Raw genomic sequence first — 17076 nt, forward strand, 5'->3', positions numbered from 1 at the left:
TATATACATTCATGTAATGAAGTAATATACATCTACAGTTAAGAAATGTTTTAAAATAGACATGGTATAATTAGAACCAATCAAGCCCCCAACTGTTTTTCTAAGGGAACGCTTGAAATATGTAGATATATTAAATAAGAAATTGTTAGAAAAAAAAATCAAAATTGCCATATTTTCCAATACAATATATAGTTAAAGCACATCGAGCATTAGGAAAATGAAACTAATATTGGTACAGGAGATAGGCTACAAAAAAGAGCAATCTGCTATACTGGCGCGAGGGCAGCCACACACTCCCATTGTTTCTAATGCACTAATTAGAATTTTAGTAAAATTAGCACAAAGTACGTCTGTGAAAAAGTCCAACGCAGCTTCTTGGGTAAGATGGCGCCTAAGACCTGCCCCTTCTTAGTGATGAGAAAAAGGCCATAAATCCGTTGTTGTTTATGAAAATTTACAACTTTGCAATACAACTTTATGAGTTGTTCGGTTTTTCCATTGGCCGCTGTCGGTCATGTGGATGGTAACCGTGAACATGAACTTTTTTATAATTTCCCTTGCGAGAATAGAGCTGCATTCTTTTGCCCAGCTCAGTCCTGCTTCGGATCTCTCTGGCTTGCAACTCCCCATTTCATTTGTTCTTTCTAGGACAAATTGTGAACAAAGTATATGGAGATTCAGCCCAAGAAACCGTCTAGAGCACCGGTCCTGGATAGCAATTTCCAATTCCTCCGATGGAAGGTGTGGCAGATTGGATTCAAAACACTGGAGTGGCAGATTTTCAACTTGCAGCCTGGCTAATTTCCTGCTTCTTCTGGCACCAAAAGGAGGGCGATTCGTCTCCTGTGCAGCCAAAGCGACAGCTGTCAAAGTGGCAGGGCTCCTGTGAGTCAGTACCTAAAGGTGAGAAACGTATACAGCACAGACATATAAAAAAAAAATATTTAGTGCCATTTCGAAAAATTCAAATATAATATTTAGTGCCATTTCGAAAATTTCATATTGGCGTTCTCGTAAGATTTCATTAATATTTTAACAAAGCGGAAAGATAATCATTGCAATGCAAACCTTAATAATTTATGTAAATAGTATATATCTAGCGCTTTCTTTCGGTACATCTGAAAGCTGTTCCTATAATCTATGGAAAAACAGTTCTTGCTTCACATATACTCTCCACGTGTATATTTTGTTCCTTCTCTAGTGATGCTTCCAATAAGGGATATAAAATCTTTCATTTCTGGAGGGGAATCGGGTCAAGGCTATTTCGATATGCTTAACATATCTAATTCGAGTTAATTTGCATGACTTTAAATAGGAGAGGGGGAGTTGTTCTTAGAAGAATATATTGGACTACAAAGAAATGATCTATATTGCATTATTTACTTCTCAATTCATTTTTGCTTTTTACACCTGGCAAAGGCATATATATAGCTCTGTTTCCAACAAAATATAAATGATTGCCTGAAACAGAGTTATTTCACATTATCTGCATGCAGTTGTTAGGAGATGTATTTTTGTGCTATTTAATAGATGTATACATACCTGCATACATATTTACATACAAGTACGGTGTGAAAAATAACCAATTGTTTTGCCTGTTCAAGAATATTTATTTTATTACCAAATGGCTAGTTCTAGCGATTTTTGTTTTTAACAATGAAACTTGAGTTCTTTATTCCTAGCTGAATGATGCTAGGTTAATAGATACTTATATATTTTCTTGCATTAATTTAAGAAATGACAAACTAAAATATAATATGAAAAGAATATGAAAAAAAAACCACCCTTAAAAGGTTAGCAGACATTTTGTTTTTGGAAAGCTTGTATTAGTTTGTATTTTTAGATGATCCAAGGTTTCATTTCGTTGTCACATTCCAATGGGATTATTTGCTTCCATACTATTTTGATATTTTTTTTTCTGTAATTAAGAATGAGCTATAAGTGTTTTAAATGTTAAGCTCAGTATTGTTTGTGTTATGCTGGCCGATAAAGCATTACGTTTGTATTGCATTGCAGTATCTGCCTGATTGCAGCTGCAGTGAGTGCGTGGTTATTTATTGCAGTTCGGCGAATGCCCTGTGCTGCCACTGTGTGGTGGGAATAGGTAGTGTAGCTTGTTCTCCAAAGGGGGAGGGCACATTCACAGGCAATAGACCTCGCTCGGTAGATTAGTCTGTATTGCACTGTTAACACTCTTTGAAAAATTAAGTGCACAAAAAAATGAAATTGTTGCAAACTAGTCCTTTTGTATTATCCATCTATTTGTCAATCTCTTGTCTACTCGTATTGGCTTGGAATAATTGTTTAGCAAAGTATGAAGAGAAAAGGTTAAATCAACAGCAGATATAGGGAACACGAATCAGTGTATACATACACCTAACAGATTCTGAATGTTTTGATGTTGAAAAATGTGTTGAAAATTTATTTTTGCAATGCAGATGAAAAGAGAAAACCTGTCGATAAAAGGAAAGAAAAATAAAAGGAGATATTAACCTTTTCAGAACCTGTGTTATGATAGAAGGCTTGTTATTTATAAATGATCTAGAGTAGACGGTGATGGAGCAATATACATGGCTTTGGTGACCTGCTAGATACCAGGCTCACCTCATTTTCTGATGTTAGTTGGTTGAAGTGAGTGAAAAGTTAAGTGATTTCTTCCGAAAGACTCCTTTTTACAAAGATGTAATTTACATTATCTGTCAATAATAAGCAATGACTGACCATTGCTACTAAATCACTGGTAGTGGAAAAACGTTATTGTCAAATGTTAATAAATGCACAGAGAAATCCAAATTCAGTATATTTAAGAACAGAAGAGAAATTTACCGTTGAAGTGTTGTTGGTTTTTTTTTTTTTTCTGCTGCCGCTCTTCAATTGGTGTTAGAAAATATCGCTTTTGTCCTTCTAAAGTAAAGGACAATACACTTGATATGACGCATAAAGAATTTTCTTTTATTATTTTCTTTTTTTTAATTGCAATTATTGCATACCTAAGGAACAGAGCCAAGGAAAGGTATACATAACTAGAAGTACAGTATATATATGCTAGAACATTCCTTACATTAAACACATGAGGGATTCAATTCATTTATCTCTAACGATGCAAAAAAAAAAAAAATCCTTGCCACCCCCAAAAGAATTTCTGTGGAGTCCGAGGACTTCCTGAAAGAACATTTTTTTTTTGGCTTTGTACAAAGAATACATTTGTTTAATTCACTCTGTAGTTGTTCCATAGAGGAGTCCAGAGCAAGATTTTTCTTTGTATTCAATTTAGGATATCTACGTGTGACCCAAATGTATCTAATTTTTTCCTCAATCAAATCAAAATTTTAGACTTTATCATTGGCCCTAGTTGTCCGATAGCTGTGATTGTCCTGTTAGGGTGTGATGTACAAACATTATGCCAATGGACAGAAAACGGAACAATTCGTTAATACACCTGGTCTTTCGACTTTACATATAAATAATTGCCAACAAACCTGCTGTAATACCTGTTTATTTATAACTCTTGTGATTACTTTTTGAAACCACTTATATCAAGAAAGGACTATAGCTCTCCCAAGCTAATCACAAATGTATTAAGCTGGTTTAGGGTGGTGTAACTTGTATGAGGGATATGTAAAAATAAAAATAAAAATCATTGCATGGAGCAGTCCTCTTAGTGTAACTGATCTTCTTCAAACCTTTGGCAAGTAAACTTTTAGCTTAGGATTTCTCAATTCATTGTTTGCAGTGACCTTATAATGAGCCCTCGTCCTTTGAAATTACTTTATTTAAACATCACATAAAACCATGTGGTGTCAAGCAATTAAGTAATTGCAAAATGTCAACAATTAGTAATAAATATGACATACTTAGCACGTTTAAAAACTATTGCAAGCTGTCCAGTAAGTATATATTTCTCATTACTGATATTGCATAGCCTAGCTTTTAAAGGAGCTATAGAGATATCAATAGCCTTTAAACGTAGAAAAGTTGAAGAGCTGATTATTTATTTACCTAATGAACTCTGTACAAATGACAGAAAACACGCTTGATATAGTTCATCTGGTATTATCATAAGTTCTGGTGAAGTTTTATTTCTTCTTCCAAAGGAAATCTGTCATATAGAAGAGAATCACTTTAGTATTTTTAGATTTTTGGTCATTTAAGTTATTTAAAAAATATATATTGCAATATTTAATATCAGCTTCAAAGAAGAATATTATTCAGGACATAGATGCGGGTAGTGATATTTTCTTTCGATAAAATCAGCTTTAGTTGCTTATAGTTGCATACTACTGTTTTAAATGTGTATATTTTTTTTCAGTTTTCAGGGCAAGACTTAGGAACATGAAACGCAACCCCATTTTGAAAACTTTTTTTAACAGCACGATAAGATCATTTTGTGAACTGTTCTCTCTCAAACCCTCCATGAAGTTCCCCAGATATTGTGTTTTTCACTAATTAATGATAGTGGCATAACTTCATGTAGGGATTTTGTAATATTTGGACCTTTGTCTGTTTAAAGAACTGCCATTTTATAAAATGTGCGTCTGAATTAGAAAGCATTTTTTTATTTCAAAATATTGTTCCTGGTTATTAAAAATAAAATAAATCCAAGAAAGAATTTAGTGGTATCATAATTTGTTTGCACATTCAGGGCTTATCTAATAAAACTGTCACGTCACTGCATTCCTTAATCCTATCTCTTCAGCTCAGATCTCCAAGTTTCAGCTTCCCAGGAAATGCCAGTCCGCATTTTCTGAACTGAAACATACTACCGAAACAGTTTCTCTTTAAGTCAGAGCGCTGTGCACGGAGATCTATCCTGCTTCCTGGTTTTGTAGATGCGTCTCCACTTGTCTGACTTCTGTCCTGCTTTGCCACGGGACTGTCACGTCATCCGTCCAATGTTACTCAGATCAAAAAAGTGAGCTGGCTCTGTCCTGGCATATGTCAGCCCCCAGTCCCCTCGCACAAACCTAGTGCTCAACTCCGTCCGAGTAGGTGAGGCCAGGTTATGGAACGCTCTGGTTGTTTGTAACTTTGCTGCCTCAGTCCCCGGATCCCAGGGGAGCGTTCTCTAAGACTCCTCTCTATTGGCCAGTGAGGGATCAGCTGGTTATATTTGCTGCTGTCGCTTTTGGCGCTCGGCCATCCAGAAACAAACCAGTTCGATGACTACTAATAGTTATAGCCAGATGTACTAATACACAACAAATCACAGTGCTAAGGAGCGCAGAGCAAATGAGTTCGTATTTTGTGAATAGCACTTTCTCTGGGAGCCTGCCTAATGGTCAGGATTCCTTCCTCGGACAAATCCCTCTTTATCCAGCTGGATATGATGCTTTGAGGCATTTGCCAGCTTCCTATGGGACATCAAGCCTTCCGGACAAGTCTTATACCTCACCTTGCTTCTATCAACAGTCCAACGCAGTTATCGCTTGTAATCGAACCTCTTACGATTATGGGACTTCTTGCTTCTATTCAGAAAAGGACATAAGCAGCGCTTCTCCATCCAGCAGTGGTAAGCAGAGGGGTCAGGCTGACTACCCACACTTTTCTCCCGATCAACACTACAAATCCGACAGCATACAGAGCAAGATTTTAAATGACGAAATCAACGACCGGAAATACACGAATCCTGTTTATCCCTGGATGCAGAGAATGAACTCCTGTGCTGGTAAGTCTTCTCAATGCTGCAAAAAAAGTTGAACGCAAGGGACTTGGAAACTGCTAAAGGGCTAGGGGGAAAATTGCTTAGACCACACATCCTTAAGTTTTTAGTGGATTGACACCAGCCATTCTGTAAACAGTTCACAAACAAGCCCCTTGCTAACAGTAAAGTTATTCTCAGCAATGACTTGCAATCCACCTCCAATATTAATTCGAACCAACACCATTTTATTAAAACCATGAGCTCTCACAGTTGATGAAATCGCCGAATCTGATGGGAGTTTTAGAAATCCGTTATATTTTAAAAGAAAACATTTTCGAATTCTTGGATTTTACTGGCTTATTACTAACTGCTGTTAAATAATACCACGGATAAGATGATATACTGCACAGATGTGCTAAGTATGTGTTATTAGTCGAATCAACCCCTAAAAAATTCACACAAGTCAGTAGTAGCATGTATGAAGTTGCTCAGAGAAGTCTTGGTTGGGTGGGTTTTTGTTGTTTTTTTAAAAATGAGGCAGTGCTCTTTAATCAAACTTTTGAAAAATGCCATCTAGCCCTTCATATGAAGAGCAGATTGGCTAGAAAACTTCTGAATTCTCAGCTAGACTTTACCCTTGCACTTTTCTCTGCACTGGGTTTTTTTGTTTGTTTGTTTGTTTTTTTAGTTACATTTTAACATTCCAGAGCCACTGGACTTAAATTTTGTTTGAGACTTAAATTTTGATCGTGGTGGTTGGAAAACCTTTCTTTGTAAGATAACTTTTACATTGTTTTACAATAATACCTCCAATACTTGCAAGCTAGACATGGGCTAACAAATATTACCAATCCGCCACCTTAGTCACCGCATTTAAAGAAATAAACAAACAAAACCCTTTTGGGGTTTCCATGGCCTTAGCCAAGTGACCCAGCTAGAAGCAGTCAATTTAACAAATGTATATGCTAATTCTAAACTAGAGAACAAGCTATTAGGCCCTATTTAACCCGGTCTTTATGACTCTGTTTCTACAGGTACAGTGTATGGAACACATGGGAGACGAGGAAGGCAAACTTACACAAGATACCAGACACTAGAGCTGGAAAAAGAATTTCATTTCAACAGATACTTAACCAGAAGACGACGGATTGAGATTGCGAACGCACTCTGCCTAACTGAGCGACAGATTAAAATATGGTTTCAAAATAGGAGGATGAAATGGAAAAAGGAGAACAAACTCATAAATTCCTCACAGCCCAGTAGCGAAGAAACAGAAGAAAAGGCAGGGGAGTAGAATTATGCTTAATAAAATGTATCAGGCCTTGTGCTCCTTACTTATTAGCTTTCCCCCTCTTGTGTATATTTTGCTACTAAAACGCAGTAGGTTATCACATTGTGTTGGATTTTAAAAGGTTTCGTCAATATATGCACAGTTGCTATTAACTATAAATTTCTAGGAAAAAGTACATACTTTATATGTTTGTTGTGTATATATTTGGTTAGTAAGCATAGTTAGAGGTAAGGTAAGGTATTTCAGAAATGCAAAATTATTAATATTATTTTAATTTGGCTATGAACATATGCGTTCCATATGGATAAATAGATTGATGGGTAACAAGCAAGGAACTGTAAAAGCTTATAGGTGTGATGGATTTGGGGAAATCAATATTTTTCCATCTTTATTTCTAAGTCCGAATATCCATTGCATTTGGCATCAGATGCTCCACTGGTGTATACCAAAAGTATAATATGAGTAAAATAATACCATCAAAATCAAGAACACTGATTTTATGTTTTTAATATTCATAAAATCAAATTATTAATCCCGATATGGAGAACAATGTTATTGGATTAGCAAAAATGTTCAAAGAACATATATGCAACCAAACAGTAAAGTGTATTGCTAGCTAAAAAGAACAAAACACCCCCTAACCCCCCTCCCCAAACAAGCAAACAAAAAAAAAACCAACCAAGTTTCAAATATCGACAAAATAATCCGCTTCCCAATCTATAGGCTTTCATTTGGGGGTTTATTTCTACTAACTATATGATATACAGAAAGTCAAGGGACTGTATTGGTTTTAAAGAACCCCGTATTTTAAACATGTTCTTCCCCTTTATGTCTTCCGACATGTTGTGGAAAATAGGACGCTAAGCACTTTTTTGCTGCTTAAAAAAAAATCAATGAGTCTAAATTTCAGATCTTGGGCGTCTTTTGCCCAAGAAGTCCTAATATTTTGCTTTGTTTCTATTAAGCAGAAGGAAAATTAAGGAATCTGTAGAAACTAGAATGAAGGTTTTATAAAATAAAACACGCGTATTGCTTTACTGACAAAACTAAATCCAGCAGCAATGTTTACACTATGTTCGAATATGTATAGGTAGTATGAAAAGGTTTCTTGTGAAGGCATGTAGCTTGATAGGTAGAGAGAAGGAGATCGAACACAGAGCTCTAGTAATTAATGTTTTATAATTTAAAAAGTGCAATCTATAATAAACCTAAAAGCTATACTAAAATAGAAATACAACTCGTTCTTAAAAATATCTTTTTAATGGAGCTGTCAGAACAGAGACTTAAAATGAGGCTAGGATTGCCGGCTCTTTGGGACCATTTCCGTCTATAATTCATAAAATGGCTATCACCTAATTATAAGAAAGAATTTCCACTTCAGTTTAACATTATATCTCGAATGAAAGGGGAAAAAGGTAAGGATGAAAGAAATTTAGAGAGACAGATGGGAGTGGGTGGGGGTGGAGAGAGAAAGAGAGAGAGAGAGAGAAACGGTTCCTATAAATACAAAAGCATATTTTCTCCAGATTTCTCCTTTAATGCTGGTTTAGTGAAGGGTGGTTGCTATAGCCGTACATTTGGTACACACTAATGAAACTGTGAGGGAAATGCAATAATTTTTCTGTAATGGGTTGTAACCTCAATTCGACCCCAGCCCTGCAGACCCCTAGCTTGAAAAAGCATGAAAATTTGATTTGTCTCCAGACGGTGGCGCAAGAGTCCAACTGAAAGTCAACAGCTGGAGCAGGGACGCGCTTGTATGCGCGCACTCGCAAATAACATCCACCCAACTCCCCCATTAGTGCACGAGTTTACCTCTAGAGGTCATCAGGCAGGATTTACGACTGGACAACAAAAGCACGTGATTTGAAGTCGTACCCCATATTTGGGTGCCTACGTAGGAGGGAACCAAGTACATGTCCCAGTCATTTCCATAATTCATCATAAATTGTGCAAGGGTGCTATAGACGCACAAAACGACCAAGAGCCACAAATCAAGCACACATATCAAAAAACAAATGAGCTCTTATTTTGTAAACTCATTTTGCGGTCGCTATCCAAATGGCCCGGACTACCAGTTACATAATTATGGAGATCATAGCACCGTGAGCGAGCAATACAGGGATTCTGCAAACATGCATTCCACCAGGTACAGCTACGGTTACAATGGCATGGATCTCAGCGTTGGACGCTCAGCTTCCAACCGCTTTGGTGCCAATGAAAGAGCTCGAAATTACCAGTCCAATTCAACCTCTGCCCCGACCGAGCCCAGGTATAATCAACCTGCGACGTCTTCTCATTCGCCTGCTCCACCTGACCCTCCTCTGCCCTGCACAGCCTTGGCCAACCCGCCTGTCAGCGACACTCGTCAGGGGCTGAAAAACTCCATAGCCAACTCCAGCAGCACTTCTTCCAATTCCAGCAGCACCAGTAGCAGCCACAGCAGCACCGGCCACAGCAATGCTTCTCACATAAGCAGAGAGGGAGTTGGCACGACGTCGTCTGGTCCCGAGGATGACACCCCAGCAAGCAGCGACCAGGCAAGTTCACAGAACGGCCAAGGCACAGCTCCAGCAGCCCAGCCTCAAATCTACCCCTGGATGCGAAAACTGCACATAAGTCATGGTAAAGCAAAAGCCGTTTTTGTTTTCTTTGCAGAGAAGTCGAATTAGGATTAAGTTAGAATTTGTAGAGTTGATGGGAAAAGATTTAACTAGTGTCATTCCAATAACCAGATTTTGGTAGAATACTATGAAGGGAAAGTGTGAGAAAGTCAGAATTTTAAAGCCTGCAGGGCACCAGGGCAGAAGAGAAAATCCTGGAGATATTTTAAATGGGAGCTTTGTTTCCCCAAGGATGGCGTGAGTTGTTACTGTGTGTTGTTTATGAAAAAGACTAGATCAAAATAGATTGCTGTTTTTAAAAACAGCAATAAAATAGAAATCTCAGTGCAAGGAGGCAGAACCTTTGAACAATCTGTACATGACTGCTTACTGCAGCTCTTGCAGTAACTTAAAAAAAAAAAAAAAAAACACCCAAAAAATAAAAAAAACAACCCATCGTTCGTCCTGGAGGCATCCTTGGAAAATGTTAGCTACCTGATTTCTGAGAAGGCACAAGCCCTCTAATCTTAAAAGTACCTTTTTATTTGAATGTGTTATAGCACATCCCAGGAAACCCCATGAACAGAATATGTAAACAAGTAGATGCTTTTAAAAGTACAGTGGATTAGCTGAAAATGATCATCTAAATTATTGTGTAGGAGAGGCACTAGTTAGAAGCTAGGTAAGTCTTCATAATATAAAATAATGCTACAAGCCAGATAACGGTGTGCATAGCTCTTGGGCTGCCTCTTGGAACACCAGAGAAAGTCTCAAGCCATTCACTTTTCTTTTGCAGACATGGGGGGACCAGAAGGGAAAAGGGCTCGGACAGCTTACACCCGGTATCAGACCCTGGAGCTGGAAAAGGAATTTCACTTCAATAGATACCTGACCCGCAGAAGAAGGATTGAAATAGCACATGCTCTGTGCCTCTCAGAGAGACAAATTAAGATTTGGTTCCAAAACAGGAGGATGAAGTGGAAAAAGGATAATAAGCTGAAAAGCATGAGCATGGCAGCTTCAGGAGGCGCTTTTCGCCCGTAGTTATTTGATTAATTAAAAGCACTGAGAAGTATGATAGCCGAACCTGCATAACGTCAATACTAAGGTGACTTTCTGAAACTTCCTTGTGTTACTTCTGTGAAGAGACCGTGTCCTTGTTACTCTATTCCATTTAAAAAAAAAAAAAAAAAAATCACGAGCCTGCCTATTCTCCTTATTTCGCCTGTATAAGTAGATCGGCTTTCTTGTAAATTTCTTTTGTCTTGAATGGCTTTGTCTTGACAAGTAGATGTTTTAACTTATTTATATATGAAGAAAACTGTGTTACTTGAAGTAACTGTAAACTGTACATTGTTTAGTACAAATGTTATGTGTTGCACTTGATGTGCTGAACTGTATATGTGTGAAAATGTTTTTGTCTGAAATAGCTCCAAGCTGTCAAACATATTTTCATTCAGACTACCTATAATTCCTGTTTAATTAATGCTGTTGTAGAAGTGAACTGTTGAAATGCAACCGATTTTGTACTATGTGTAGTGAGTAGTGTGAACCTGTGACGAGAACTGTGATCCCAAGCAGTATATTCTTGCTGTGCCTTTGTATGACTCTTTGCACGAACTCCTAGAAGTGGCTCTTTATAAGGCAGCTTCAGTGATGTATGTTTTTCTGTGTGTGTGTGTGTGTGCACAAAGTGAAAAAAGAAAGTATTTAGTCAAAGCCTGGCTTATTAAGCTAAATGTGATCAGCTTTTTTGTATTTGTTTTTTTATATATATATAAATATATATATATATCTATAAAGATAAAAGAAGAAAACTGACTGGAAACAAACAAAAATAAACTTTCTATTGTTATTTCTCCTCGTTTTCTTTATGTCACAGCGGTTGTCCATATTTCTGAGCTGTCTTTTCTTACTTTCAGTTTACCTGGCTGCTTTGATTTATTTTGCAGTCCATTTGGCAAGCACTAGAACTTACCCGGTATCAATCTTTTAAATAACAAATATGGTCACTGGTTTGTAGAGCATATTAAAATCTGCACCATAAAAATGTAAGTTATTACCTATGCAGTGGCACAAATCTTAGATAGCTATTTCATTAGGGGTTTGGTTCTAGTACATTACAAAGTTCACCCTTTTCACTCTTAAATAATCCTTAAGCATTTTACCGGATTACTTCACCAAGGACCACTCCTTCTAAGCAGACGTTAACTGTCTATCCGTTTTAATGCCTTTTATCAACTTATAAAGATTAGGGTTTTTTTTTTTCTACAGTTAGTTTATACAGATGTAATATTACTTACCCCTCCAAAGCTTGGATGGCTAACTCTTCTTTGCTTCTAAGAGCAAGTAAACGTTTGCTCATTTACTGAGAGCTTACATGGACCTCTTCCCAAAAGTTATAAAACAGTAAACTTTATAAGCCCTCGTTCCGGCTATATGACATTTGGGTGCCAAATGAATAGGGTTTTGTCTATGAATTAGATCGTAAAATCATCCATAGCACAGACAGATAGGCTCACGGGCTATAAAATGTCACGTGATGCCATTAAAGTAAGTTTTATGGTTTTGGGGAGTTGACATCCAACATTATATGCCACATAACATATAATCTCCCTGACGCTGGACTTCACTTGGCTGTTTTGCAAGCTACATGCGCTTTCTCGTTATTGAAATGGTCAGTTTTAAGTACAGAGCTATCTTAACCCTAAGTGTGAAAGTGGCTTCTTCCAAGTTAAGGTAAGTTTTGTTCACACATAACTTTAAAGTTGATTTCCTCCATGAACGCACCACTTAGGCTCTAACTTTTATGACCGACAGAATAGTTCAGAAAAGCAGAGCGAGCCAGTCAGGACCTGGCTTTCCATAATAAAGCTTTCTTTTCAAACAACTACTACTTCCAGTAAATAAGTTTTAGAAATCAAAGTGAAGAATGATATCTGATTTGGGCAAACATTTGATTTTAGAGGCCTAACTTTAATGACTGACTATAGCAGAAGTCAGTCACTTCCGCTGCTTCTGTTCATTTGCAAGGATTCCGTTTATCTTTGCTGTTACTGAAGGCCTAATTCTTTTAGAACATCATTGCTTAGATTTGGTTTTACAGAGCAGGAGACTATCTTCTGCAGCATATAATGATTGTGGAGAATCTTGTTAGACAATATGTTATGGATGTTTTGGGCATTGCTCTGGTCATCAACAATAAACCACATTCTCTTCTATATCAGACTGACGTGTAAAGAAGCGATACCATACTGTACTTTATTTCTATTTTCCCCATTTTTAAGCAGTTGCAGATATTCTGTGGCAAATGAAACATGTTTTAAGGTGTATTGTGGAAAACCTGGCTGGCAATGTAGTGGAGTGCCACTTTTTTTTTTTTCTTCTTTTTGAGGCAAACTTGATAAGAACTTTAACAGAATATACTTTAGCATGGCCTTCTAGTTATGTAAATTGTGAGGTATGGTGTGGGGTATGGTTTAAAGCAGATGTGAAAGAATTCAATCGATATTCAGATACTGACTGACAATTGCAAGATAGGCCCCATCTGCAAGTTTACGTCAACATTCTTTTCATGTAAGTAGACTGTTCTCACCAAAGTGTGATTGCCAAGCAATAAACTTTATGGCCGGATTTCACTTTAGTGTTTGAATTTCTGTGTTCAATGAATGGGAAAGAGGAAATTCTTTCTTTCCTTTCCCAGTGTTTTTTGGTTTTATTGCACTGGCTTTTGAAGTTAATCTATCTAACTGGTGAAAAACTATATAAACTCACTCTTGCTGGTTTGTAGTGTAATTCGTTTTATGCCCTCAGATAGTTTACAGTGAAATTAAGCTTTATAATACATCATAAACTTCTAATTTTAAAGAAGAGTAGGATGGATGGTTACTGGAAGATTTCCGAAACTCTTCCCTAGTCTCCTTTAGCAGACCATTGAGCACTAACAGTGTGAGCTCTAAGAGTGGTTTCAAGATTAAAAGACAGATCTCTAATTAGCAGAAAGGCACTTTTCACCACTTGTGTAAAGTTTATTCTTACAGAGTGTTTGTTACAGAAAATGACAATACTACTACAGGTTAATTTATCCATGCTGACATTTTGTAATGATGTGTGGATAACATTTAAGGTGCACAGTTTTAGTCTTGTCTTGCATATTTTAAAATGATTTTTCTATGTCGTCCATGACAGTAAAATCTTAGAAAGATTTGCTCTTAGGCTAAGCAACAAAAGCTCCCATTAGATAAACAAACCTGGGTAAGTAAAAGCCCCCTTCAGAGAAGTTAGCAATCTACAAGGAGGCATACTTTAAATTCTAAACCAAATAGATAGTAATCAAATGTGAACTGAAAATGCTTACAATCTGTGTACAAAATGTATCAGACTTCTAGAATCCTACATTTGCATGCATTATCTGACCATTCCCTTTGGTATCTTTAATATATTCAAATAATGGAACAGAATTCTAAAATTACTCATTCAGAAATGCATATTTTCAAAATATTTGTTGATAATATACCAAACATTGGATCCTTATAAATGATGCAATATTCTTAAAATATTTACAAAAAAAACATTTTTTTGGCAAAACAAACTCATTTTCTTAACTATTAAGCTATAAAATATATGAAAATATTTTCCATCAACTTCAGTTCAATGATATTTGATCAGGTGCAATAATTTCTAGAGACTGGAGTGCATATCCATATGTACATGGCTTTAAATATGCTTATAATATGCATACACACATATAGTCACTCACATCCACATTCATGCTGAAATACACACCAAAGATATATATATATATCTTTGAGAGAGATATGTGGTGGGTATTCAGAAAGATTTGGGTGGCCTGGGGTTGACCGCATTACCCACTAGTGGCTGGGCTTTTATCAATAACCCATTTGTGGCAGCATAAAGGTATAATAACAGCTCCACCACCCTATTCTGAATAATTTTTGTTCATGTAAAATATACATTTATAAGCTTTAATGTAACTGCATTTGGATTTGAGGAGAGGGGTACCTAGAATTTCATCTTATGTCTATCTGTTTTATCTAATGAAGGTAATGTTTCCTTACTTTTTGAATAAAATTTTAATATGATTTTTGAATGTGCAGCTAGCTATTCTTGAGAAAAACAGTCTCCAATAGCACAGACATTAACAGAAAAAATGATCTTGTTCCTTTTGACATAATATATCTTTAAAAAGAAAATGATTTGCTATGACCAGCAGGCGTTACTTGGTTCAATTTTTCTAAGTTCTGTCTGCATTATTTGTACAATTTGTAAATCTTATACAATTTTATAAGCTGTTTAAATCCAAACTGAACTGAATGGCTTGCCCCAGAGCTCACTAAAATTCAAAACATTTAAAATATTCTCCAATATATTTGAGGTGAGATTTTGGCTCAGCTAAATTAGTTGTGACTAAACTGGGCATTATGAGTGTGAGAAGTTTCTTTCCTTGGTTTGCACAGTGTCCTTCAGGTGCCCAGAATGAAATTATTGTCTGTATTCTCACACAGAGTGGGCAAAAAATACTTAAAATAATTAGTGTATTCTATATAATTCTGTCATGAAGACAATGTTCCATGTAATCTATTAAAAAAATTGTTTCTTATATAACTAGCATAATTTACTCATCTAAAGCCCTGTCAGGTTCCTGGAGCTGAAGTATACTTCCTGGAAAACCGTGCAATAAATAAGAATAACATAATAAAACTTGATATACCCTTTTAGTACTAGAAAAGCACATTATTTCCCTTTTAAAAACATGCATTATTATTTCGGTTTGATCCCAGTTTCATTTTAAAGTGAAGAAAATCTAATTGATTGAAATAGCCACTATCAGGGCGAATGTTAAAATATATGTAGGTTTATAGTTAGCTTAATATAATATAACAAGTTCCCTAAACTTCCTCTACTTATTGTATATAGAGTAAATTGTCTTATGCACAATTATGAAGTGGGTCTGTTTCTGAAAAGAATATATGTTGTGAAGGTTATTGAGCAATTATTGCAATTTTGTAAAACAGTCCTTGCTTGAGGTGGTCTGTCAGTGCATAACAAATGATAGCTCTTGCAGTTCACTGCCAGGTTAAGTAAATGCAGAACAGATAAATCTGCAGACCCTACGAATCACCAGCAGAGCTCGCTTTAGACCAAGTTCAGAGTCAACTCGTTTGCTTTGAGAATCCCCCACAAACAATTTGAGTTATCATGACATTATAAAGTAAAGCATCAAACGTCCAAATATTTACCAGCACGGTACTAGATGTGCCATATTTTACTGCTCAAAAATACTTTCGCTTTTTAATGCACATAACTCACCCTTTTGTTTCAAAGGCAAATGTTTTCAAGCAGCATCTTTGAGAACAATGTTTCTTTCCAACGCTGAGAGTATGTAGTTTGAAAACTTGAATTAACATCATTTTCAAAGACAAAATAAAAGAAAAAAAAGTCTCTTTCCTTTTCAGAACATAAATAGAAACTTGGCGAACTCCAGAAACAGAGAAAAACAGTGCAACTTCTTGGTCCTAAAAGAAGAGGGCAAAGCTTATGTATATCTTTGTGGTTAGGGCGTTTCAACCGCAGGTCAAAAAGTTGAGGGTCAAAAGTTTACATTTTGCACTACACTTAGTCATCTGCCCAGACACGGTCTGATGTCAATGTTATAGTCGAGATATTGACTATCAGCACAAAAGATAAAATAGCCTTGAGTTACGCGTGTATCATGGTTTGGACTCCAGGTGAACTCTAGCGGTTGACTGACCTCAATTACTGACGAAAGGATAGAAAATTCCTCTTTTCAAGACCAGTATAAGTTGTATTTTATCTTGAAATTCCAGCCACGTCCATTTTGAATGTTTTAGCCTAGCTGCAATAAATAAACTAGTGCATGTTTCACGAACCACAACACTGGGTAGATGCATTAATTTCCTAGTTTTTACTTAAAACATATTTTTAATATTCAGCCACTCCATATTAGTATTTTTACTACTAATAATATTTTTTAGGGGGATCCCTCATATAACTAGGGTTGGGAATACAGGGAAAGCAGTACTCTTTAATGTGAGACGGTTTTTGCAGACTAAGGTGTTGACGTCATTTTTATTTGCACAATTTTCTCTACACAATTTTTTTCTGCAGTATATAGTTTGCCAGAAATAAGATAGTGAACAATGCAGATTCAGAATCTTGCCGTCACGATGACATCAGGCGGAAATCAACAACTGAAATCAACAGGAAAGCAAGCCTAGAGCAAAGGAAGTTGTAAAAATATGTTAGAAATGTTTGACGTAATCAATAAAATTCAAATGATTAAAAACCATCCGATTTATAAGAGTGGTTATCACATACTCAGATTCAGGTTTGAATTAACAGAAAGGTAAATACAATTAGTGGAGAAAAAAAAAATATTTTCTACCTAAGCTGGCAATGGACAAATAAATAGAAAAAAATAAAGCGCTGCTCTGATATGAACAGGATAGCAGTTACCAAGTGTACCCTCATTTCAAATTCATTTAAACCAAATCACTGGG

The 17076-nt window shown here is 36.3% G+C and overlaps 3 protein-coding genes and 1 long non-coding RNA gene across 5 annotated transcripts in view; 3 read left to right on the top strand and 1 right to left on the bottom strand.

Moving 5' to 3' along the window:
- Nucleotides 1-2: 2 nt before the first annotated feature.
- Nucleotides 3-16441, bottom strand: LOC117354041. 2 transcript variants are annotated; one of them, XR_004538100.1, is made up of 4 exons: nucleotides 15866-16441; nucleotides 4000-4099; nucleotides 2827-2904; nucleotides 3-897 (listed from the first exon to the last, which is right to left on the bottom strand). It is a non-coding gene; the product is annotated as an uncharacterized LOC117354041 (long non-coding RNA). The 2 variants fall into 2 exon arrangements; XR_004538099.1 differs by lacking the exon at nucleotides 15866-16441 and adding an exon at nucleotides 5393-5528.
- HOXA6 (homeobox A6) lies at nucleotides 765-6973 on the top strand. Its single transcript, XM_033930783.1, has 3 exons — nucleotides 765-903; nucleotides 4310-5665; nucleotides 6676-6973. The coding sequence occupies exons 2-3, from the start codon at nucleotides 5230-5232 to the stop codon at nucleotides 6933-6935; spliced, it is 696 nt and encodes a 231-aa protein (XP_033786674.1). The 5' UTR covers nucleotides 765-903; nucleotides 4310-5229; the 3' UTR covers nucleotides 6936-6973.
- HOXA3 (homeobox A3) overlaps nucleotides 771-17076 on the top strand; it is a 53086-nt gene continuing 36780 nt past the window's right edge. The window contains exon 1 of the mRNA XM_033930775.1: nucleotides 771-903. The gene's annotated coding sequence lies outside the window, so the exon portion shown is untranslated. The remainder of the gene's footprint in view (nucleotides 904-17076) is intronic.
- On the top strand, nucleotides 8920-11366 carry HOXA5 (homeobox A5). The gene is made up of 2 exons (XM_033930781.1): nucleotides 8920-9557; nucleotides 10332-11366. Exons 1-2 carry the CDS (start codon nucleotides 8951-8953, stop codon nucleotides 10577-10579), a joined length of 855 nt encoding a protein of 284 aa, XP_033786672.1. The 5' UTR covers nucleotides 8920-8950; the 3' UTR covers nucleotides 10580-11366.

The sequence above is a fragment of the Geotrypetes seraphini genome, chromosome 2 (genome assembly GCF_902459505.1).
Source record: "Geotrypetes seraphini chromosome 2, aGeoSer1.1, whole genome shotgun sequence".
NCBI lineage: Eukaryota > Metazoa > Chordata > Amphibia > Gymnophiona > Dermophiidae > Geotrypetes > Geotrypetes seraphini.

Bases quoted from the DNA above. Each gene is read 5' to 3' on its own strand.
- HOXA6 (XM_033930783.1), top strand. From the start codon at position 5,230: ATGAGTTCGTATTTTGTGAATAGCACTTTCTCTGGGAGCCTGCCTAAT. The intron at 5,666-6,675 runs GTAAGTCTTCTC...CTGTTTCTACAG, and splicing joins GAGAATGAACTCCTGTGCTG to GTACAGTGTATGGAACACAT.
- HOXA5 (XM_033930781.1), top strand. From the start codon at position 8,951: ATGAGCTCTTATTTTGTAAACTCATTTTGCGGTCGCTATCCAAATGGC. The intron at 9,558-10,331 runs GTAAAGCAAAAG...TTTCTTTTGCAG, and splicing joins AAAACTGCACATAAGTCATG to ACATGGGGGGACCAGAAGGG.